A 23,579-nucleotide genomic window follows, 5' to 3' on the forward strand; every position below is an offset into this window, starting at 1 on the left:
AGATATTTTTATTCTCCTTTAATGAAGTTCCAACTGATAGAAATGTGTCTTTGATCTCTTTTGGTAAGGTGGATTTATGCACGAAATGAGAACAATTAGATAATTAGAACTGCAGAAACAACAATTGCTACCAATCTGCCTTCCATCCAGGACCTGCATACTGCATGAGTCAAAAAGAGGGCTATGAAAATATCCACAGACCCCTCACATCCTGGACATAAATTGTTTCAACTTCTGCCCTCAAAACGACGCTATAAGGCACTGCACACCAGAACAACTAGACACAAGGACAGTTTTTCCCACCATGACACCACTCTGCTTAACAACTAATTCCCACACTGTCAAACTATTTACTAAGACTTTATTACTATTATTCTTCTCTTCCTTCCTAGTACCTATCTCTTCTCATTTATGGCTATAACCATGTTGCTTGTATCTTCAAAATTTATATTATTTTATTTGTTTCCTAGTATAATTTGATTGCTTATTTGTAAGCTATGACTATCACTAAGTATTGTATCTTATGATTCTTGATGAATATTGTATTTTATTTTTCTTTACGTACCCTGAGAGCATATGCACCAAAGACAAATTTCTTGTGTGTTCAATTACACTTGGCCAATAAAGATATATATTCCCCTTTATTTATTTATTTTTATACTTTTATACTTCCCTTCTCCATTCAGGAACCTCAGCTCTGAAGATATCCTAATGCATCTCAGTGCCAGCTCACAAAACCAGGAGCAAGAAGGGGAAGAATGTATTGGCCCAAAGAAATGGACAGTAAGTAACCATAAAAGAGAGATGGCTTTAAAAGTCTACTTAGAGTTTTTTTTATCACTAATTCGTCCGAGGGGGCATTATTTTGTTTCCAGCATTGGGCAAATGCTATTCTAGCTGTAGTTAGCAGATTTGCTAATATGTACTTAATTTTCTTTGTATATTTCCCTTTGATTATTCCCAGTAGAAAGATTTCGGGTTTGTATTTTATCTGTTCTCCTGTAATTTCTTGCACCCATTTCCAAATTTTTGTCCAATATTTTTGTGTTTCCGGGCAGGTCCACCATATAAGTCCCTTGTACTTTTTTTACACTTCCAGCAGGTCGGCTTCATGTTTGGGTACATTTTAGCCAAACTTGTTGGTGATAAATGCCAACGATAAAACATTTTGTAAATATTTTCTTTAAGTGCTGCTGATCGTGTTAGTTTATAATTTGTGTTCCAAATTCTTTCCCAATCCACTAAAGAAGGATGGTTTAAATGAACTCTCGGCTAGAAACTCAAAGCAGGTGTACCAAAGCATTCATATACGCATCCTTTGTGGAGCAGATGTAAAATGCATTGGAATGCATAATATATTTATTTTGGGGAGAAATATTTTTTAGAGAGAGATTTTATTAATATTTGTAGGCCGCCCTTTTCCCTGAGGGGACTCAGGGCGGCTCACATAAAATCAGGGAGGGGGAATACAAACATTGACATAGAGACATATAATAAAATAGCAAGCAACATACATTCATCATTCGGGAGGGGCGCCTATCCTTGTCCCCAGGCCTGACGGGCTAGCCAGTTCTTAAGGGCTGTGCGGAAGGCCTGGACGGTGGAGAGGGTACGAATCTCCACGGGGAGCTCGTTCCAAAGGGTCGGGGCTACTACTGAGAAGGCCCTCCTCCTTGTAGTTGCCAGCCGGCACTGGCTGGCCGATGGAATACGGAGGAGGCCTAATCTATGAGATCTTATTGGTCGCAGGGAGGTAATTGGCAGAAGGCGGTCTCTCAAGTATCCAGATCCACTACCATGCAGGGCTTTATGGGTGACTAATAACACCTTGAAGCGCATCCGGAGATCGACAGGTAGCCAGCGCAGCTCGCGGAGGATAGGTGTTATGTGGGTGAACCGAGGTGCACCCACGATCACTCGCGCAGCCGCGTTCTGTACTAGCTGAAGTCGCCGGATGCTCTTCAAGGGCAGCCCCATGTAGAGCACATTGCAGTATTCCAGCCTAGAGGTCACAAGGGCCCGAGTGACTGTTGTGAGAGCCTCCCGATTCAGGTAGGGTCGCAACTGGCGCACCAGGCGAACCTGGGCGAATGCCCCCCTGGATTGTAGGTGGATTGTAGGTGTCCTGTTGTTGGGTGGAATTGGCAAGACTGTGGATGTTCTATTGCCTATGTATTAGTGGAGAGCTAGAAATGGGTTACTAAATTAATATCCATCCAGGGTAGCTTTGGAAGCAAGCAGATATCTCTAAAGAACAACAGGATGGCAAATATGTCCCAAATGTGCTTTTTTTTTCAAAAGGAAACTGGCCTTTGTTTTTTTTCCTTGAAGATGTTTCACTTCTCATCTAAGAAACATCAGTTCTGACTCAGAACTGAAGAAGCTTCTTGGATGAGAAATAAAATGCCTTCAAGGGGGAAAAAACAAAGTCCAGTTGCCTTTTAAAAAAGCACCTTTGGGACAACCATATCCTGGATGACGAAGAATCTACATAGATGATGGTAAATATGGAGGCTGAGGATGAAGCAATCTCTTTAGTGCCCTGTGGATCCAGAGGTCTCACACATAGTGGTGTGTATGTGTGTGAATGTAGCACAGAATATTTTAACATTGCTACTGTGCTGCAATATAAAAGAGTATATGTATACCATGTGTATATCTGTATGTATATCTATATGTATTGTATATCTTTACAATTTTAATTGCATTATCTATATGCTTTTATATTGCAAGTATATGCTTACATTGTGGAGAATAGTTGCACAGAAACATTGTACTAACTTCTGATCAGTCGCGTGCATGATTTCATGAACAAAACACACATTTCACATGAGTCTGAAAAGTATTTGCTTTATTCGCTGGGTCTATCTTACTTTAATATCATACCTCTTTTTCCCTCCTGGTAGCAGTAAGTAGCTTGTCTACAGGATCAGGTTTTCAGGACTATGTCTTGAACTTTTGTGATTACTTGGAAATATGTTCAAGATGTAAATATTTTCTGCAGTGGAATTGTTTCTGGGCAAATGGGTATGAATTTTTTAAAGGGTGCTAACTTTCCCCTTGAAAAAAATGGGAAAGTTGTTTGGAAAAGAGGAGAAAGGATATCAGTATCTAACTTATTAGATACTAGCTGGATACCCATGCTTCATGACGAAACTATATGATTGGGCTATGCAGGAGAAATTCGGTACACAATCCGTTGGCTCAGTGGTGGTTGGTGATTGAAACACATAAGGGAATATTGGTCCCATTGCCATGAGTCCGGAAGCAGTTCCATAGGTGGAAAACATAGACATTTTGGTGAGATTCTGATGTTTAGTACTGTAAGAAGCCCCAGGCTGCTCCTAAGTGAAGGAATGGAATGTCAGACAGTTTGAACTGAGGTAATGGAATGTGAGGCAACTGGCAGTTGGAACAGAGTTCTTTTCAGGTGGGGAGGGGCAGTTGAATGCCTTAACATCAGAATGTGTTAATTACTGTATAAGAAATACTAATGGTCATTTTGAAAAATCCTTTCTAAGCGAGCACCTAGAAGAGGAAGATACATGCCAAATTTCATGTTTGTAGGCTTTAGGGCTCTGGAGATTTTGTGATGTTGCATGAGTGGTATTTTGCTATATGTCCCCCCCATAGAAATGTGAAACTGGGAGAGTCTTGCCAAGAGTCATGGCTTAGATGGATCTTAGTTGGATTCAGGAATCAATTTTTATTACCCTCAACCCAATTTTTTTTGCCTTATTAGCTATATCTTCATAGTTACATATGACTTTAGATTTCCTTGTTTTTCAAATGTAAAACAAATCCATTCCCTTAGAATTTACTGCTACTAATATTAATATGTAATAATGTATTACAGACATATACAATATTCTACAAGAAAATGCTTCTTCTATAAATCTGCCAGGCCTGGGGAAGACAGTCATGCAATAATAAATTAACTTCTTTAATAAAGTGAATAACATTCACTTTATTTAATGTCAGTTTAACAAAAGAAGCTTTAATGAGACTTGGTGATCTACGAAATGAAATATTGAGGACATAAAGCACAATATTTGGTGATGTTGATATCAGGGTTCCAGAATCTCACCTCACTTTAGTTAAAATGTGGGATTTCCCCCCAGCTGGAGTGTAGAACTGTAATCAGCCAAACATTCCAGAACTACAAAACCCAGTATCCCTAATGCTCGCTTTGGCAGCACATATACTAAAATTGGAAAGATACAGAGAAGATGGCCCCTGCACAAGGATGACATGCAAATTCGTGAAGCGTTCCATATTTTTGAAGGCAGATTTGCCTACTATTCAAGAATGGACATTAAAAGTAACAAACTTAGCAGAGATGGCTAAAATATCAGCATATCTCAAGGACCATTCAAATGAGAGATATAAACTGGAGTGGAGAAGATGGATTGACTATATTCAAAATAAATACGGGACTAAGAAATTCCAGATAGTTTACGACTGAAGAAGCAAGGAATGATATAATCTCTTTAGAGCTAGCCTAGCAAAAGAGGAGTTAAAGCTCAAATGAAAGATGATACTAACTTTCTTTAACTTTATTTTAGAACATCTTTGTTAAAGATTTACACCGTGTATTTGTTCTGGGAAGTCGGGGGTGGTGGCGGTTGGGTTCGGGTGGGGAGGGTGGGGGAGGGGAGGTAAATATTTGTAAAAGCCTTTTTTTAAAAAAAAATTCAATAATAATAATAAAAAAACAGTATCCCTAGGGCTTCAGGAGTAATGTAAGCCAGAATAAAATCTGAAAGGAAACGGTTCATTGCAAACTATTCTTTAAAAAAAATTCAATACTTTCTCTTTGCAATACAAGACTGAAGGGGTACATTTTACTTTTTATTCAACTAGAAAAATTGTTCCCTATTCCATGTTGTCATTGATTAGTATGAGAAGGTTGTAATGACAAAGGTTTATTTTTTTTCTTCTTCCAAGGTCCTGTCACCTTCATGAATGCCTCCAGGGTCACCGAATTCATCTTACTGGGCCTTTCCAGGTCTCAGTCAATCCAACTCCTTCTGTTTGCCCTGGTCACATTGTGCTATACTGCCATTCTGTTGGGCAACCTTCTCATTGTACTGACTGTACATGTAGATCCACATCTTAAAAAGCTGCCCATGTATTTTTTCTTAGCTAATTTATCCATCATTGACACATCTGTGGGTTCAGTGGTAGTCCCCAAAGTAGCAACAGATCTGATCACCAGTGGCAGGACAATCTCATTTGGGTGCTGCATGTCCCAACTCTTTTTCCTACACTTCTTTGGAGGTACAGAGATGCTCCTCCTAACCCTCATGGCCTACGATCGCTATGTGGCGATTTGCCATCCACTGACATACACAACCACGATGAACCGACCACGCTGCATTAGACTCCTGTGCTTCTGTTGGGTTGGAGGCCTCCTCCACTCTTCCAGCCAGGTGTTCCTGGTCCTACGGCTTCCATTCTGTGGGCCAAATGGGGTGGACAATTTCTTTTGTGATGTTCCACAGGTAGTCAAACTGGCTTGTGTTGACACCCATGTGACTGAGATACTCATGGTGGCCAACAGTGGCTTGCTCTCCCTGGTTTGTTTCATCATCTTGCTGATCTCCTATGGTGTCATCCTGAGCACGCTTCAAGGCCGCTTCAAGGAGAGTGGAGGGAAGGCTCTGTACACCTGTAGCTCTCACTTGACAGTGGTTAGTCTTTTCTTCCTACCTTGCCTCTTTGTGTATCTTGTTCCCATCTTCAGTACCAGTCTGGACAAAGTAGCATCTGTATTTTACACCACAATCACTCCTTTCCTTAACCCGATGATATATTCTCTAAGAAATCGGGAAATGAAAGAGGCAATGGGACGGCTGAGGAAGAAATTGACGTTTTCCCACTGGTCTCAAAAAGAATCAGAAGGATGAGTAGATGTTTCAAAAAAAGCTTGCTTGTTTCCGATAATCTTATTTGGTATTGTAGTTCCTACTATTGTATATGTAATGGCCATAGTAGTGAACCTCAGCACCTAACTTCCAGTGGTGAAATTCATATGTTTTAACTACCTGTTCTGTGGGCGTGGCTTTGTGGGCATAGCAGGGGAAGGATACTACAAAATCTCCATTCTCATCCCACTCCAGGGGAAGGATACTGCAAAATCCCTATTCCTGGGTGAAGGATACTGCAAAATCTCCATTCCCATCCCACTCCAGGGGAAGGATACTGCAAAATCTCCATTCCCATCCTACTCCAGGGAAAGGATACTGCAAAATCTCCATTCCCTCCCCATTCCTGGGCGAAGGATATTGCAAAATCCCCATTCCCACCCCGCTCTGGGGCCAGCCAGAAGTGGTATTTGCCGGCTCTCTGAACTACTAAAAATTTCTGCTACTGGTTCTCCAGAATCTGTCAGAACCTGCTGAATTTCACCTGTCCCATTTATAGCTGCTGAGATAAGCACAATTAAACATATAAGTCAATATTTCCTCTTAGATACATTGAAACACTGGCTTTAGTGGAAACATGAATGCTTTATACTTTATAGAGGCTTTAGCCCTTCACTGTTCCCTGAAGGTCTTGAGCAGTTAGTCATAGCATGTCATTTATGGATTAAAATGAAATACTCAAAGAGATGAATAATTCTAATGAACAAATAAAGGAATATGTGGACTGCAAAGAACTGGCTATGTTTTCCTATTTGGAGAGTAAGTTTTATAGAGCAATGTGACTATCAAGGCTCAGGTTTCCCACTTTCCAATGAAACTGTACCCATACCTCTTCCAAATGGAAAAAAATGGTGTCAACATTTTGAGCTCATCAATTCTAGGAATATCATACTGTTTTTGACTGTAGATCCAATTAAAACAAAACAACATAACTAAAAAGGTTTTCTCTTCTAAGGAATGAATTCACAAGAACCTGGACCCTGAAAAACACAAAGATATGGGTTTTATTTGTACAACAAGCTTATATTGAAAGGTGAACTATTTGTTGTTCATATCATGTACTTTGCAACTTTAATAAGATTTGTATGCCGCCCACTCCCTAGGGACTCTGGGTTGGTCACAACAAAAGTAAAACATAAAAATTAAAATACAGTTATTTAAAATAAGACATCATCCATTCAACCAAGTGGGGCTGGATTTTAATCAACAGCCCCAGGCCTGCCGGAACAGCCAGGTCTTGGTCGCTTTACGAAAGGCCGGGAGAGTGGTAAGGGCCCGGATCTCAGTGGGTAGCTCGTTCCATAAGGCTGGCGCAGCTACAGAGAAGGCCCTCCCTCGGGGAGCCACCAGCTGGCATTGTCCGGTCGACGGCACCCGAAGGAGGCCCAACCTGTGTGATCTTATAGGTTGTTGGGAGGTAAATGGCAGGAGGCGGTCTCTCAGGTAGCCAGGTCCAGTACCATGTAGGGCTTTAAAACTAACGACTAGCACCTTGAAGCGGGATTCATAAATTCATCAACGAAGCAAATGGTAAAACTAATCATGCTTTGCACAGTATATTGATAAGAACATAAGAACACAAGCATACGTGGTAGTTGAATTCACATATGGAAAGTCAAAATGCAAACATATTGAACAATGTGAAGAACTTTTTAGATGTACATTATTGCAATAAATTCAAATATTTCATTGAATTGTTTTCATCATCCATTTATGTCCATTTTGGTGTTTGGATTTTTAGGGGAGATTTGTACATTAAGGTTAACCTAAAGGGAGGTATGATGATTCACCTTTGGTAATAATGGGCAGCTCTATCTATCTATCTATTATCTATCTATCTATCTATCTATCTATCTATCTATCTATCTATAAGTGTGTGTGTGTGTGTGTGTTCTAGCACAACTCTGGAATGCCTCGAGCAATCTCAACCAAACTTGGTACACATAGTCCTTACTCTCTAGAAACAAATACTTGTCTTTTTGTGTGTCTGTGTGTCCATGTGTGTCCATGTGTGGGTGTGTTCCAGCGTAACTCTGGAACACCTGGGCTGCTAAAATGAAAAGGACTGAATTATATCTATAGTGTCAAGTCATAGTACCTCTGAGAGCGATGGTGTGCATTTTGGATTGAGGTTCTGTTGAAATACAGCATGTTGTGCCTTAAAATGGCTTCTACTGTACAGCACAGTGGAGTTGCCATGGTAATGGCTTTGCAACAGTCTACAAGGGGGCTACTTCTAATACAGGTTTGGGATAAATACATACCTGGGCTATGCCAGGTTATCAGCTAGTACTAAATAAATACATAAATTCCCTCAACACCCAAAATAATAAAAGAGGAAGTAAAGAAGAATAGATAAGGAACACCTGTCTTAAAGGTTTGTATGAACGATCTTTCCTGATTGGCAACCTGGGAACGGCTTCATAAGAATGTCTCCTGAGAGTATAATAATAAGATACTGAAATATTTCTTAAGTGTACACTGTTGGAAGGAGAAGTAGGTGTTGTTCCTTGTTAGTTTGATTGCTTGCTTTTCTGAAGAAAAAAAAAGGTAATGGTGAATTTCTCCAGATGAGAAATTTCTCCTATAGGTGTTGTCTTTATTCCAGAATTTCTTCTATAGGCATTGTCTTTATTCCAGAATTTATCCTATAGGTGTTATATTTATTCCATCTTGGAGGTCCTCTTAGCAACTGGAATGGAAAAGTAATATGGGTGTCTGCTACCTGACTTCAGAAAAGAATAATTGTTAAGAAGGCGGGTAAGCAATGAACAAAAGAGAACTTTCTAATGGATATTAGGCATTAGTTTCAGAATTTTTGAGATCATTTTGAGAGGTTACTGAGAAGAAAAAAAATAAAACATGTCAAATGCAAAGAAAGATCTCATCTATTTTGGATAGATGTTTGGAAAGGCTGAGAATAAAAGCCAGTAGATTCTATTTTTATATTTCCTATTTGTACTGTCCTGGATAATTATACTCCTATTATACAGACATCTGATTTTTTTTGTCAAATAATCTTTTCTTTTTTAAATTTTTTTTTTTATTAACAAACATGTAAATTGTATACAAACACAAAACTTAGACGTACACCACATTTACACAATACAATACGAACAGGAGCTTCCTGTTCTTTCTAATAGCAATTATCAATCGATACCGCTCACCTTATATTATTTCCCCTTCTATTGTATTTCATTCGGATTTCACCATTCTTAACCCTCTTATTTTACTCATAACTATTATTTTTTGAGTTTTGTTATGTTATCTTTCATTGATTCTTGTTTCTTTCCTCCATCCACCTATACCATTTATCCCATATCTCTTAATAATCTCTTCTTTTTCCCCCTTTTTGGACTTTATTTTTTTCATTGCTCGTGGGAGCACAGTCCAAAAATCTGAATTTTGCTTCATATATATGAAGTAAAATAAAGGTGAAGGGGAAAGGAAAGTGTTTTAATGATATCAAACAAATGCATCATCGAGGCAAACTTGACATGATGGGTGATAGTGGTTTTATGAACTGCTAAATGTTATAAGATACTTATCTCTAAAACAGGATGAATAGATGTGCTATATTTTCAAATCGGTTGTCCTATATTGCTGAATCGAATTGGCAGGACTGTGGGATTTCCTTATGTGTCAATGGGGAGGGAACAAGTTGCTTTCATTCTACTAGCAGTGACATGGATTACTAACATAAAATCTAAAGTAGCTTTAGAAGCAAGTGAGAAGTTGACTGTGGGTCAAAAAACTCTATGCGGTTGAGATGATAGATTGGAGGGAATGATGCATGGATGGATGGATGGATGGATGGATGGATGGATGTATGTTTAAGTTTAAGTTTAATAGCATTTGTATGGCACCCAATCCCGAAGGACTCCGGGCGGCTAAGAGATGATGGATGGATGGATGGATGGATGGATGGATGGATGGATGGACATATGAAAGAGAAAGAGACGGACAGACAGACAGACAGACAGAGAAATATGCAGGTCAGCTAGAAAATGTATGTAAATGGATTGGCATTGCCTAGTTTACTACCAGAGAACCGTATCCCAAACATAAGGTGCAAGCCATGTGTAAAAACCTCCTGCCAGCAATCAACACCCAGATAAGCAAAAATTAACACCAAATATTGGTACTAAGCCAACAGTTAAGCAGTAAACAATGCCCCAAATCAAAGAACCACCAAAACAGACAAGCAATCAAACAACAGTCTAATCAAGGAACCACCAAGAACACACCAATACTGACAGGGCAAATTCTTTGAAATCATATACTTTCTGTTTCTGTCATTATGAAAATGGTAAAGATTAATAAAACAAAAATTGGATGGAAACAGAGTTGAGAATTTGCTCTCTAGTTCAATGCAAGTTTTGGCTCCATTCCAGTAGGGAAGTGGTAGCCCACTAAATATTGAAGATATTGAAGAATCCACTGGATCATGGTAACCTCCATAATCTATGTTTTTTTTTTTTAAGTAAGGGCAACAAAAATGATGCAAAAACGTATCAGGAGAAATTGGAGGTACTGAATATTTATTTTATTCATTTAATTTGTCAAACATGTACAAGATAACAGGTGTAAGTTTAAACATGGACATGAAAAAGGAAATGAGTACAAATAAATGGAGAGAGTAGGACAGGGACGGTAAGTACTCTGGTGCACTTATGCACACTCCCTTTATAGACCTCTTAGGAATGGGGTGAGGTCAACAGTAGACAGTTTAAGGTTGAAGCTGTGGGGGTTTGAGGACGTAACAACTGAGTCAGGTAGAGCATTCCAGGCATTGACCACTCTGCTGCTGAAGTCGTATTTTCTGCAAAATAGATTGGAGTGGTTTATCTTGAGTTTGTATCTTTTGTTTGCCTGTGTATTATTGTGGTTGAAGCTGAAGTAGTTGTTGACAGGTAGGACATTGTAGCACATAATTCTGTGTACTATGCTTAGGTCAGACCACAGGCAATGTTGTTCCGTGTTGTCTAAGCCCAAAATTTCAAGCCTGGTGGTACAGCCTCAAGGACCAAAGGGATAGAGGGAAACCTTTAAATATATCAAGGATGTGAAAAAAGATTCTCAAAGGCAGTATTTTCAATATTAAGCAAAAATCAAGAACACAAGGTCATAACCTCAAACTGGAAGGAAGGAAGGAAGGAAGGAAGGAGAGAGAAAAGGAAGGATGGAAGGAATGGAGGGAGAGAGAAATAAAAGGAAGGAGGGAGGGAGGGACAGAATGAAGGAAGGAAAGAAGGAAGGAAGGAAGGAAGTTCTAACGTAGTGTTAGAAATTATTACTTTGCAGAAAGAGTAGTGGATGTTAAAGAGGAGGTAGTGGGTCAGTCATGGGTTTAAACAGGCTTGGGATAAACATGTCCCTCACTATCAAAAATTAAAATAAACAATTAAAAATACATAAAGACATAAATTAAAAACACAACAAAAAGCAAAACAAAAAACTCAAAGGGTAGAGTTGATGGACCTCTAGGTCTTTACCTACCATCAGTCTTCTATGTTTCTAATTTATAGGAGTACCAGGAAGTTTATAATAGATACTGAAATTGACATTATTTCTCTTTCTGCTATGTGGCTTACTGAGCTCTCTTCATTTTTATTCATACCTGAAGAGAAAGCCATGTGGCCACTGATTAGGAAGAGAAGATCCTGAAAGTGGCAATACTAAATAACTGTCTTTTCTCTTTTTAAGGTCCCATTGCCTTCATGAATGCCTCAAAAATCACAGAATTTGTCTTCCTGGGTCTTTCCAGCTCTCGGCCCATCCAGCTCCTCCTATTTGTCCTGGTAATGATGTGTTACACTGCCATTCTGTTGGGCAACCTCCACATTGTAGTAACTGTGCATATAGATCCACGCCTTCTAAAGTCACCCATGTATTTTTTCTTAGCCAATTTATCCATCATTGATACTGCCTTAAGTTCAGTGGTGGTTCCTAAGATGGCAACAGATCTGATCACCCATGGTGGCACCATCTCCTATGCAGACTGTATGTCCCAGCTCTTTTTTCTACATGTCTTTGGAGGTTCCGAAGTTTTTCTTCTCACTCTTATGGCCTATGATCGCTATGTGGCCATTTGCAATCCACTGGCATACACAATCAAGATGAACCGTCCTCACTGTGTTAGACTCCTGTGTTGCTGTTGGGCTGGAGGCCTCCTTCACTCTGGCAGCCAGCTGTTCCTGGTCCTGAGGCTGCCATTCTGTGGGCCAAATGAAGTGGACAATTTCTTTTGTGACGTTCCACAGGTAGTCAAGCTGGCTTGTGCAGACACCCATGTGACTGAGATACTCATGGTGGCCAACAGTGGCTTGCTCTCCCTGCTTTGTTTCATCATCTTGCTGATCTCCTATGGTATCATCCTGTACACACTTCAAGGCCGCTTCAAGGAGAGTGGCGGGAAAGCTCTGTACACTTGTAGTTCTCACCTGATGGTGGTTAGTCTTTTCTTCCTACCTTGCCTCTTTGTGTACCTCATTCCCATCTTCAACTCCAGTTTGAACAAGATATCTTCTTTATTTTATACCACAATCACTCCTTTCCTTAATCCGATGATATATTCTCTAAGAAATCAGGAAATGAAGGATGCAATGGGCTGGGTGACAAAGAAATTCATGTTTAACCATTGGTATCAGAAGAAAGGAAAAATGTAAGTTGAATTTCCAAAATTCCATTTTGGTCCTTGAGATCATCTTTTCTGGAGTTATCCTTATCACTACATAAGTAATAGGGGACATGGTCCACCGATCTATGACTTATAGATCGGTCAGATAAAGATCATCTTCATGATCCAAGATGGTGCCAACAACAGCTGCCTTAGTGAAATGTTCTCTAATTATTACTATTAGTCCTCTCATCGTTCCTATCACCCATCTCCTCCCACTTATGACTGCAGGACTGTAACTTTGTTGCTTGTATCCTTATGATTTATATTGATATTGATTGTTACTTATTTGTACCCCATGACTATCATTAAATGTTGTACCTTATGATTCTTGAGGAATGTATCTTGTCTTTTTATGTACATTGAGAACTTATGCACCAAAGACAAATTCCTTGTGTGTCCAGTCACACTTGGCCAATATAGAATTCTATTCTATTCCCTTCCCTTCTTCCATATTTTCTATTCTGTTCTATTCTATTCTATTCTATCCTAGCCTAGCCTAGCCTATCCTATCCTATCCTATCCTAGCCTATTCTACCCTACCCTACCCTACCTTACCCTACCCTACCCTACTCTACTCTATAACAGGAATAATGCTTTTAAAACCAATGCTTGTTTATTAATTATTAGATGGGCAGACATATATATATATTATAAATCACAAATCACCCCCAAAATACTTGATCCAGGTGTATATTTTTTGTGGTATATTTGAACTTTGTGGTTAATGACAATGTGAGTGTCATTGTGAAAAACATTTTGAAAAAAAATGTAGCTTTGGTCTCTGAAGTCCTTGAAGCACTAAGTGCTCAAATAGGGGAAGGAGTCAGTAGATATGGAATAAGTCAATTAAAATAGTAAAGAGATTATTATCTGCAAAGATAACTTTTGCTAGACCAATTCTTGAATACAGCTCATCTGTCTGGAACCCGCACTGCATATCAGACATTAATACAATCGAACGAGTCCAGAGATATTTCACGAGAAGAGTCCTCCACTCTTCTGCTCGCAACAGAATACCTTATGCTACCAGACTTGACATTTTGGGCTTAGACAACTTAGAACTTCACCACCTTCGATCCGACCTAAGGGTAGTACGTAAAATTATCAATGAATACTTCAGCTTTAATCACAACAACACATGAGCTCACAATAGACACAAACTTATGGTAAATCGCTCCAAACCTGATTGCAGAAAATACAACTTTTGCAACAGAATGGTCAATACGTGGAATGCACTACCTGACACTGTGGTTTCTTCCCCAAACTCCCAAATCTTTAACCTTATACTATCTACTGTTGACCTCACCCCATTCCTAAGGGGTGTGCATAAGCGCACCAGCATGCCTACCGTCCCTGTCCTAATATTCTCTTGTATTCGTATTCATTTCATGTGTACATAATTATGTTTATACATATACTTATATGTTATTTAATTCACGCTTGAAAAAATAAATAAATAAATAAAAGTAAGTGCTTTATATAACCTAAAAAAATCTTGCAAAATCTTCCTATTTTAGGGTAATGTTTATTGCTCGTTGCAGGTACCAAGGCTAATGTCATATCTTTTTTCATTAAATTCTCCACCTTCCACTCAATGGAGATGTCTACTCAACATCTCTTGTGGAAGTCAGCTGACCAAAGTAGCTGGATTGCCAGTAAGTTTTTCCAAACTTTCCACTGGGAAAAAAATCTTCTTTTTCAAGTCAAGTTTTTTATTTTATACTATTTATACATATCAATGTCAGGTTTATGAAAGATGCCCTAATTAATTCATGAGCCTCGAGCCAAGTTTCAAAAGAAATCCAGTCATTTATTAAGGCACCATTTCAGCAATACCCCATTGCAGTCAGATGTGACCTCATTTAAATTATGGCTGAACTTTGCCCCTGTTTCTTTCCTCCCTTCAGTCTGTGTCATAAATCACAATCTCCAATGAGGTGCATGCCTCACAAGCCTGCTGTAGTAATCTGAGATCTGACTTTAGCCAAAGGTATGCATGGAATGCTCCCCCCCCCACATTCCTCACCATGGCAACTTGATAACAGACATGCAAATGCTTTATGAGTTGACAATCAATGCATGAATGGTGTGATACCTGGGTATCATACATTTCAATACAAATAGGCAAATATTATTACTCATAGTTATTACATTTCAGTTCATTATTTCATATTGTTTACACATACCTTTTACTATTGCCTTTCAGTTTCTAAACCTACCTCTTGTTCTTTCATATATCTTAATATATTAATATATATACTGTAGACTATTATTTCCCACTTATTTTTATCTCTATCTTAACTATTTTTTCCCATATGACTATAATACTCAAAAATGTTTCTTTTCTATTTCCCATCTTTCATCTGTTTTGTTATTCATATTTCCCTTATTTAGAAGGTGAAAGATGCGAAATAGAAATGTCTTTGAATATTATAGTGATATGGGGAGAAAAATTCTAAACTATTGAACATTTTCATGTTGTTAAAATATAACTCATTCACTTTACACTTCAGCTAGTTTGCATTTCTACTGAGTCAAAATCTTTTATTTTCTTAAGTTGCCTTATTTCCATGTTCCCAATGATAGAAGCAAACCCAAATTTTCCTAATGATTTTGCTTATTGGAAGCAAGTTGGGAAGGTTGCAATTGCAGCCGCATGACCTGAGGACACTTCAATTGTCATAAAAACATGGCAGTTGCCAAGCACCTGCGATTTTGGACATGCGACTAAGGGGATGCTGTGCTGTTATAAGTGTGAGGACCAGTCATGTCATTTTTTGGTCTTGTTTTAACTTCGAATGATTTCTAAACAAATGGTTGTTATTGAAGAACTACCTGTAAAATAATTGCTCGACATCTATGGAGATTCTCAGCCATCCAATTCATAGCTATCTCAAAGGTGCTTTTTTTTCTAAAGGCAACTTGTTTTCCATGAGGAGGAGGAAGAGGAGGAAGGAGAAGAAGAAGAAGAAGAAGAAGAAGAAGAAGAAGAAGAAGAAGAAGAAGAAGAAGAAAGAAAGAAAGAAAGAAAGAAAGAAAGAAAGAAAGAAAGAAAGAAAAGGGAGGAGGAGGAGGAAGTAGTAGTAGTAGTAGTTCTTTCACTTTTCATCCAAAAAAGCTTCAAAAGTTGCAATTGCTCAACAGTGTCTGTGAACATGTTCATGATCTCACACTGGAAAGGATGTTCCTCTTTCAACAAGGGCCATCATCAATCCAGCATTAGGCAGTAAATGCAATGTGAGCAATTGGCGACCCATATTGGGATTATTATGCTTTTGAGAAAGGAAACTCCTCCCTTGAAAGGAAGTAAAAATAGGTTCCCATTGTTTTTGTAAGTGGGTTGCCTTATCTCTGTCCTGTTTAGTCTACAGGGAAGTAACATCTTTGTTAAAGAAGAATACTGATGGAGAAGGCTTCCAAACTTTAAAACTTAATGTGCATCAGTTTCAAATTTCAAATAGTGTAGCATGTATGGATGACATAGATATATAGTGCTGAATTATTCCGATGTCCTGCTTTCAGTAGAATGGACTTTTAAAAGCCCCAACACATGTTACTCCTCCACTTTGTTGACCAAGCTGATGCATGCATGAATTTGGACAAAGAACACAGGCTCAATTGCTTAGGAAGTCATGTGGTTTCAGTATACTGCTTATAAATGCTTCCATTCTCTTTGATGAAGGAAGGAAGGAAGGAAGGAAGGAAGGAAGGAAGGAAGGAAGGAAGGAAGGGAGGGAGGGAAGAAAGAAAAGGGAGGGAGGAAAGAGGGGAGGAAGGAAGGAAAGAGGGAGGGAAAAAGGGGCAGGAGGGAAGAAAGAAAAGGGAGAGAGGGAGGGAGGAAAGAGGGGAGAAAGGAAGGAAAGACAAGAGAGAGGAAGAAAAGAGGGGAGAGATGGAGGAAGAAAGAAAGGAAAGGGGAGGGAGGAAGGAAGGAAGGAAGGAAGGGAAAGAGGGAAGGGAGGGAGGGAGGAAAGAGGAGAGGGAGGGAGGAAAGAAGGAAGGAAAGAGGGGAGGGTGGGAGAAAAGAGGGGAGAGAGGGGGAAGGGAGGAAGGAAGGGAAGCAGGCAGGCAGGCAGGAAGGGAGAAAGGAAGGAGTAGGTCCATATTTTGGTTAATAATGATTTGCACTCATGGTCTATTCTCTTAATTTCCCATCAATGTAAATGTTTGTTGATATCATTAAGCTCTTAGAATAGAGCTTAATCATTCCCACAAACATTCAGGAATAAAATGTAGGACATGTTACTGAATTTGAGATATGCTTCCAGAGCATAATGGAGGATAAAGTTTGGTATTATCTGAAGAGTTGCCAGCATCATTTTATTGCAACAATCCCAAGAGCAACCTTCTCTGGTTCTATTTAAATTCCATTTCATCCTGCAATATGGGAAAGAAAAGGAGACCATTATTGTCACCATCATCTTCACATCATCATTCATATTCTCATCTTCATCTCCTTCATCATTTATTTATTAGATTTGTATTCTACTTTTTCCACATAGGAGCTCAAGTGCTTCCCCATATTTTTCAATCAAACAACAGCCCTAAGAAATAGGTTGGGCTGTCAGAGAAAATGGTCCAAAATTGACAAATCAGCTTCCATAGTTGAAGATAAACTAGAATTGGGACCCCCCTGCTCATTTTCAATCCTTTTAACCACTGTCCCACATTAACTCTCATCATTATTATCATCTTTCTTCCACATGACATAGACTATAATGATGCATATTTTAAAAATGCAATAAAATCTAATATTTTCATTTCAATATCTTCTTTTGCTTTTGCAATTATCTTTCCTGATTGGCAACCTGGGAACAACTTCATAAGAATGTCTCCCAAGAGTATAATAGTAAGTCACTGAAATATTTCTTAAGCATTTCTTGATACACTGTTGAAAAACAGAAGTAGGTGTTGTTCCTTGTTAGTCTGATTACCTGTTTTTCTGAAGAGAAAAAGGTAATGAACTTCTCCAGATGTTAACCTATAGGTGTTACCTTTATTTCAGCTTGGAGATCCTCTTAGCAACTGGGATGAACAGGTAATAAAGAATAGAATAGAATTCTTTATTGGCCAAGTGTGTTTAGGCAGACAAGGAATTTGTCTTTGGTGCATATGCTCTCAATGTACATAAAGAGAATGAAATACATTCATCAAGATTCATAAGCTACAACACTTAGTGATAGTCAAGGTTACTAATAAGCTATCAAATCGTATTAGGAAACAAATAAAGACAATATAAATTGAAAGATACAAGCAACATGGTTATAGTCATAAGTGGGGAGAGATAGATACTCGGAAGGAAGAGAAGAATAGTAATACATTCCTAGTAAATTATTGACTGTGTTGTGGGAATTAGTTGTTTAGTAGAGTGAATGGCATTCAGGGAAAAACTATCCTTGTGTCTAGTTGTTCTGGTGTGCAGTGCCCTATAGCGTCTTTTTGAGGATATGTTGAAACAATTTATGGGTTTCTACTAAGAGTGTCTGAGCTCATATTGACAGTTTAGTGAGAAAAACCTAGAACACATAGTTTAAAACGCCAGGGAAATCAGGAGGTTAATGCAGTTCAAATGGGTATAAAGATTTATTGCAAGCTTAAGCTCATTACAAGAATCTGAACTACTAACAGTCAAAGCAAATTGGTGGTAGATAAGAATCAAAGAATTTCAAGGTAGGCTGGACTCAGATCTCTTGTGCACATGAAGGGACTCATGACTGATAATGCATTTGACCCTGCCTCAGGCTCAGCCTGGTTATCACCTATAGGACAAGTCCAAAGGAACATCTAGTCTAGTTTGGATAGATGTTCAGGAAGGCTAACAGTAACAATGGACAGGAATTTTTATATTTTCTACTTAATTCTGTCCTTGATTGATTATATTTGCCATTACACTGGGATAGTCTTCTCATACAGTCATCATAAGGTTTTTTTCTCAGATTGTTTCCTCTTTTATTTTATTTTTTCCTTTTTGATTTTATTTCTTTCTTTTATTGCTCATGAGAGCACACTTCAAAAATCCGACACTGGCTAACTATACAGATAAAGAATATGAAGTGGGATGATGTCTAGGAAGAGAGGCAATTACGGTAAACTTTTCTTCCAGTCTCTAAGCAACATGTGAATGCATACATAAAACACACATTAAAATGGCAAATGAAAAGGTTAAGCAGGCTGAAGAGGAGGAAAAGAAGGAAAAGGAAAATATTTTAAAGATATCAAAGAAATCTTTAAAACAGTGGGACAAAATTTGACATGATGGGTGAAAGTAGTCTTATGGTCTACTAAAAGGTGGGAGATACTTCTCTTTGGTGAAGAGATCTAAAATGGAGTTGATAGACATGATACCTTTTTAATATGGAATGTGAGCTGTAGCTGTCCTATACTGTTGTCTGGAATTGGTGGGGTTGTAGAATTGTGCTGTGTTTATATGCAGATGAGGAGGGGGCAGGTAGCTCTCATTCTAATACCAATGATGTAGGTTATTGCTAGCATAAAGTCTAAAGTAGATTTAGAAGCAAGAGAGCCATCTGTTTAGTGTATTGTGGATCATAGAACTCTGTGAATGATAGATAGATGATGGTGGTGATAATGATAACGTTGTTGATGAAGATAGATAGATAGATAGATAGATAGATAGATAGATAGATAGATAGAGATAGATAATAAGATATAAATATAACTATAGATAAGAATAAGAAAGAAAGAAAAAAGAAAGAAAGAAAGAAAGAAAGATGTAGGTAAGAAGGAAGTAAGGAAGATAGAAAAATAATAATAGTAATAAGAATAAGTATAAGAAAGAAAGATAAAGATAGATAGATAGATAGATAGATAGATATAATAAGATATAGATATAACTATAGATAAGAAGAAGAAGAAGAAGAAGAAGAAGAAGAAGAAGAAGAAGAAAGAAAGAAAGAAAGAAAGAAAGAAAGAAAGAAAGATGTAGGTAAGAAGGAAGTAAGGAAGATAGACAAATAATAATAGTAATAAGAATAAGAAAGAAAGAAAGATATAGATAGGTAGGTAGGTAGGTAGGTAGGTAGGTAGGTAGATAGATAGATGATAGATAGATAGATAGATAGATAGATAGATAGATAGATAGATAGATAGATAGATAGATAGATAGATAGATAATGGACAGACAGATAGAAATAGGTAGACAGCCAGTAATATGGATTTCAGTTAGACAATGTATGTGGGTACATACATGTATTAGCATTCCCTAGATAACTGCCAGAATATAATTTCACAAACACATGGTGCAAAATATGTGTTCAATTGTCTCCCAAGAAGCCTTGGAGAGTAACAGATTAACAGAGTTGGAAGAAACCTTCTAGTCCAACCTCCTGCTCAAGCAGGAGACCCTACACCATTTCTGACAAATGGCAGTCCAATCTCTTCTTGAAAGTCTCAACTGATGAAGCCCCCACAACTTCTGAAGGCAAGCTGTTCCATTGGTTGATTGTGCTCACTGTCAGAAAGTTCCTCCTTGTTTCTAAATTGAATCTCTCCTTGGTCAGTTTCCATCCATCGTTGTCTGGCCTTCAGGTGCTTTGGAAAATAGTGTGACCCCCTCCTCTCTGTGCAGCCCCTCAAATATTGGAACACTGCTATCATGTATCCCCTGGTCCTTCTCTTCACTAGAGTGGCCATGCCCAGTTTCTGTAACCATTCATCATATGTTTTAGCCTTCAGTCCCTTAATCATCCTGGTTGCTCTCCTCTGCACTTTTTCTAGAGTCTCAACATTGTTTTTTATAGTGTGGTGACCAAAAGTGGATGCAGTATTCTAGGTGTGGTCTTATTGAAGTTTTATAGAGTGGTATTAGTACTTCACTTTATCTTGATTGTATCCCTCTGTTAAGCTAAGGATTGAATTGGCTCTTTTGGCTGCCACTACACACTGCTGGCTCATAGTATATTGTATATCAAACTGCATATCATACTGCATATCATACTGCTGCTTGTGCTACTGCTCTTCATTTTTAAGTTTCCAGACATTTCTGAAATACAAGTGGAAGAGATTCAAGACATGGGTGGATATCTACTCATCTACTTCATTTAATGTTTGGCAAAGGCAAATTGCACAACATTAGGATCTCTTCAGAAAAAATGTGCTTCACAAGCTAAATATGAAATTCTTTGAAATCAGATTCTTTGTGATCCTGACCTACAAAAATGGTATAGCTTAATAAAACAAAATTTGGGTGTAAAGGCAGTTGAGAATTTTCTCTCTGGTTCAATGAAAGTTCTGATTGCATTCTCTCTCTTTTTTTTTAGCACATTTCTTTTATTATTTTTTCCCTTCTACAACACCTTACAGTCATTACATCAACAATGTTATGTGATCATATCTGTACATGTATATAATATTTTGCTTCTATATTTACACACTTTATTCACAGTTCTATATATATTTATAAATATTGTTTTTTGGCTTAATTAATTTTATTCTTGTTTTGCAGCCATTTGTACCAATTGTTCCAAATTTCATAATATGCCGACTCTTCTTTATCTTTTAATTTCAATGTTAATTTGGATCTGCACAATCCAAAGTTTTTTTTATCACTAATTCATCTGAGGGGGTATTATTTTGTTTCCAGCATTGGGCAAATGCTATTCTAGCTGTAGTTAGCAGATGTGTTAATATGTACTTAATTTTCTTTATATATTTCCCTTTGATTATTCCCAGCAGAAAGATTTCAGGTTTGTATTTTATCTGTTCTGTAATTTCTTGCACCCATTTCCAAATTTTTGTCCAATATTTTTGTGTTTCAGGGCAGGTCCACTATATGTGATAACAAGTCCCTTGTACTTTTTTACATTTCCAGCAGGTCGGCTTCATATCTTGTTGGTGATAAATGCCAACGATAAAACATTTTGTACATATTTTCTTTAAGTGCTGCTGTTGCCTTCCCTTTTGTATTGTCCCCTCCGCCTTCCCTTGGTTTTGTTAGCCGCCCTGAGTCCCTCGGGAATAGGGCGGCATACAAGTTGAATGAAACCTAAACCTAAACCTTTATAATTTGTGCTCCAAATTCTTTCCCAATCAACTAGATCTATGTTATAACCAAAGTTTTTGGCCCATGCAGCCTTTAACTTTTTCTTCTTCTAATGTTACTTCTAATAAATATTTGTAAATTTTTGTTATGAATTTATTTTCCGGGCCAATTAAAATTTTATCTATTTGTTGTAATTCTGTCTATATTCCCTATTCTTTTATGTCTTTTTTGTATCTCGATTGGAGACTGCAGTAGTTGGAGACTGCATTCTCAGCGAGGAAGTGGTAGCTACTAAAAAATTGCAGGACTATAGTTTCAAGAATCCACTGGATCACAATAACTCAGTCCTCTATAATCTAAGAGAAGAACCAGGGAGATCAGCTAGTAATAGATATTGAAGTTGATATTACTTCTCTTTGTACCCTATGACACTTTGCTGGTTACTGTGAAAATGTGCTGGAATTGGCAATAGTAAATAATTGTCTTTTGTATTTGTAAGGTCCTATCACCTTCATGAATGCCTCCAGAGTCACAGAATTCACCTTCTTGGGTCTCTCCAAATCTGGGCCAACTCAACTTCTTCTATCTATCCTGGTAACGATGTGTTATACTGCCATCCTGTTGGGAAACCTCCTCATTGTATTGACTGTGTATATAGATTCACGTCTTCTAAGTTCACCCATGTATTTTTTCTTAGCTAATTTATCCATCCTTGATACTGCTTTGGGTTCCGTAGTTGTTCCCAAGTTGGCAGCAGACTTGATCACCCAAAGCAGGACTATTTCATTTGGGAGCTGTATGTCCCAGCTCTTTTTCTTACACTTCTTTGGGGGTTCAGAGATGCTCCTCCTAACCCTCATGGCCTATGATCGCTATGTGGCTATTTGCCATCCACTGAAATACACAACCACGATGAACCGACCACACTGCATTAGATTGCTGTGCTTCTGTTGGGTTGGAGGTCTTCTTCACTCTTCCAGCCAGGTGTTCCTGGTCCTACGGCTTCCATTCTGTGGGCCAAATGAGGTGGACAATTTCTTTTGTGACGTTCCACAGGTAGTCAAATTGGCTTGTGTTGATACTCATGTGACTGAGATACTCATGGTGGCCAACAGTGGCTTGCTCTCCCTGGTTTGTTTCATCATCTTGTTGATCTCCTACGGCATCATCCTGAGCACACTTCAAGGTCGCTTCAAGGAGAGTGGAAAGAAGGCTCTGCATACCTGTAGCTCTCACTTGATGGTGGTCAGCCTTTTCTTCCTACCTTGCCTTTTTGTGTACCTTGTTCCCATCTTCAGTGCCACTCTGGACAAGGTGTCTTCCGTATTTTATACCACAATCACTCCTTTCCTTAATCCTATGATATACTCTCTAAGAAATCAAGAAATGAAGGAGGCAATGGGACGGGTAAAGAAGAAATTCATTTCCCCCCAGTGGTTTTAGAAAAATGGGAAACCATGAGTAGGCTGCTTCAGAAATCCTTGTGATTTCACAGATTAGCTTCTTAGGAATAATTCTTCTTATGACTAAAGGAGTAATTGCAGAGCTGTTCAACACACATCCAAGTTTCCATGTATGATCACTCAAATCCACCAAGGAGAAGAGGGCAATCTTTCTCAAAGCCAATGTATGTTTGTTTGTTTGTTTGTAGAAAATGTACATAGCTACTCATGTTACATGTGAAAAGCATGGAGCTAACGATGAGGACTATTTAATAAAACCTCTTGTAATCAATCAAAAACAGTATTAAACTTATCATAATATAATAATTGAATCATTGTATACCAAACTCAATAGCACACATCACACATAACTATATTCGTCAAGTAAATAGCTACAGGTAGTCCTCAATGTACAATCACAATTGAGCCCAAAATTTATGTTGCTAAATGAGAAATTTGTTAAATGAGTTCTGCCCCATTTTACGACTTTTTCTGCCACACTTGTTAAGTGAATCACTGCAGTAGTT

General features: G+C 38.2%; 2 protein-coding genes and 2 pseudogenes across 2 annotated transcripts; all 4 read left to right on the top strand.

Annotated features, from left to right (window-relative positions):
* Positions 1-776: 776 nt before the first annotated feature.
* Positions 777-5,909, top strand: LOC116521689 (olfactory receptor 4Q3-like). The gene is made up of 2 exons (XM_032236350.1): positions 777-783; positions 4,924-5,909. Exons 1-2 carry the CDS (start codon positions 777-779, stop codon positions 5,907-5,909), a joined length of 993 nt encoding a protein of 330 aa, XP_032092241.1.
* Positions 4,181-4,281, top strand: LOC116523110 (annotated as a pseudogene).
* Positions 5,910-10,872: 4,963 nt separating the features above from the next.
* LOC116521690 lies at positions 10,873-12,595 on the top strand (annotated as a pseudogene).
* Positions 12,596-12,677: 82 nt separating this feature from the next.
* LOC116521691 (olfactory receptor 4Q3-like) lies at positions 12,678-23,053 on the top strand. Its single transcript, XM_032236351.1, has 4 exons — positions 12,678-12,707; positions 14,151-14,264; positions 21,856-21,994; positions 22,110-23,053. Exons 1-4 carry the CDS (start codon positions 12,678-12,680, stop codon positions 23,051-23,053), a joined length of 1,227 nt encoding a protein of 408 aa, XP_032092242.1.
* Positions 23,054-23,579: the final 526 nt, after the last annotated feature.

Source organism: Thamnophis elegans, chromosome Z, assembly GCF_009769535.1.
Source record: "Thamnophis elegans isolate rThaEle1 chromosome Z, rThaEle1.pri, whole genome shotgun sequence".
NCBI classification, from domain to species: Eukaryota; Metazoa; Chordata; class Lepidosauria; order Squamata; family Colubridae; genus Thamnophis; species Thamnophis elegans.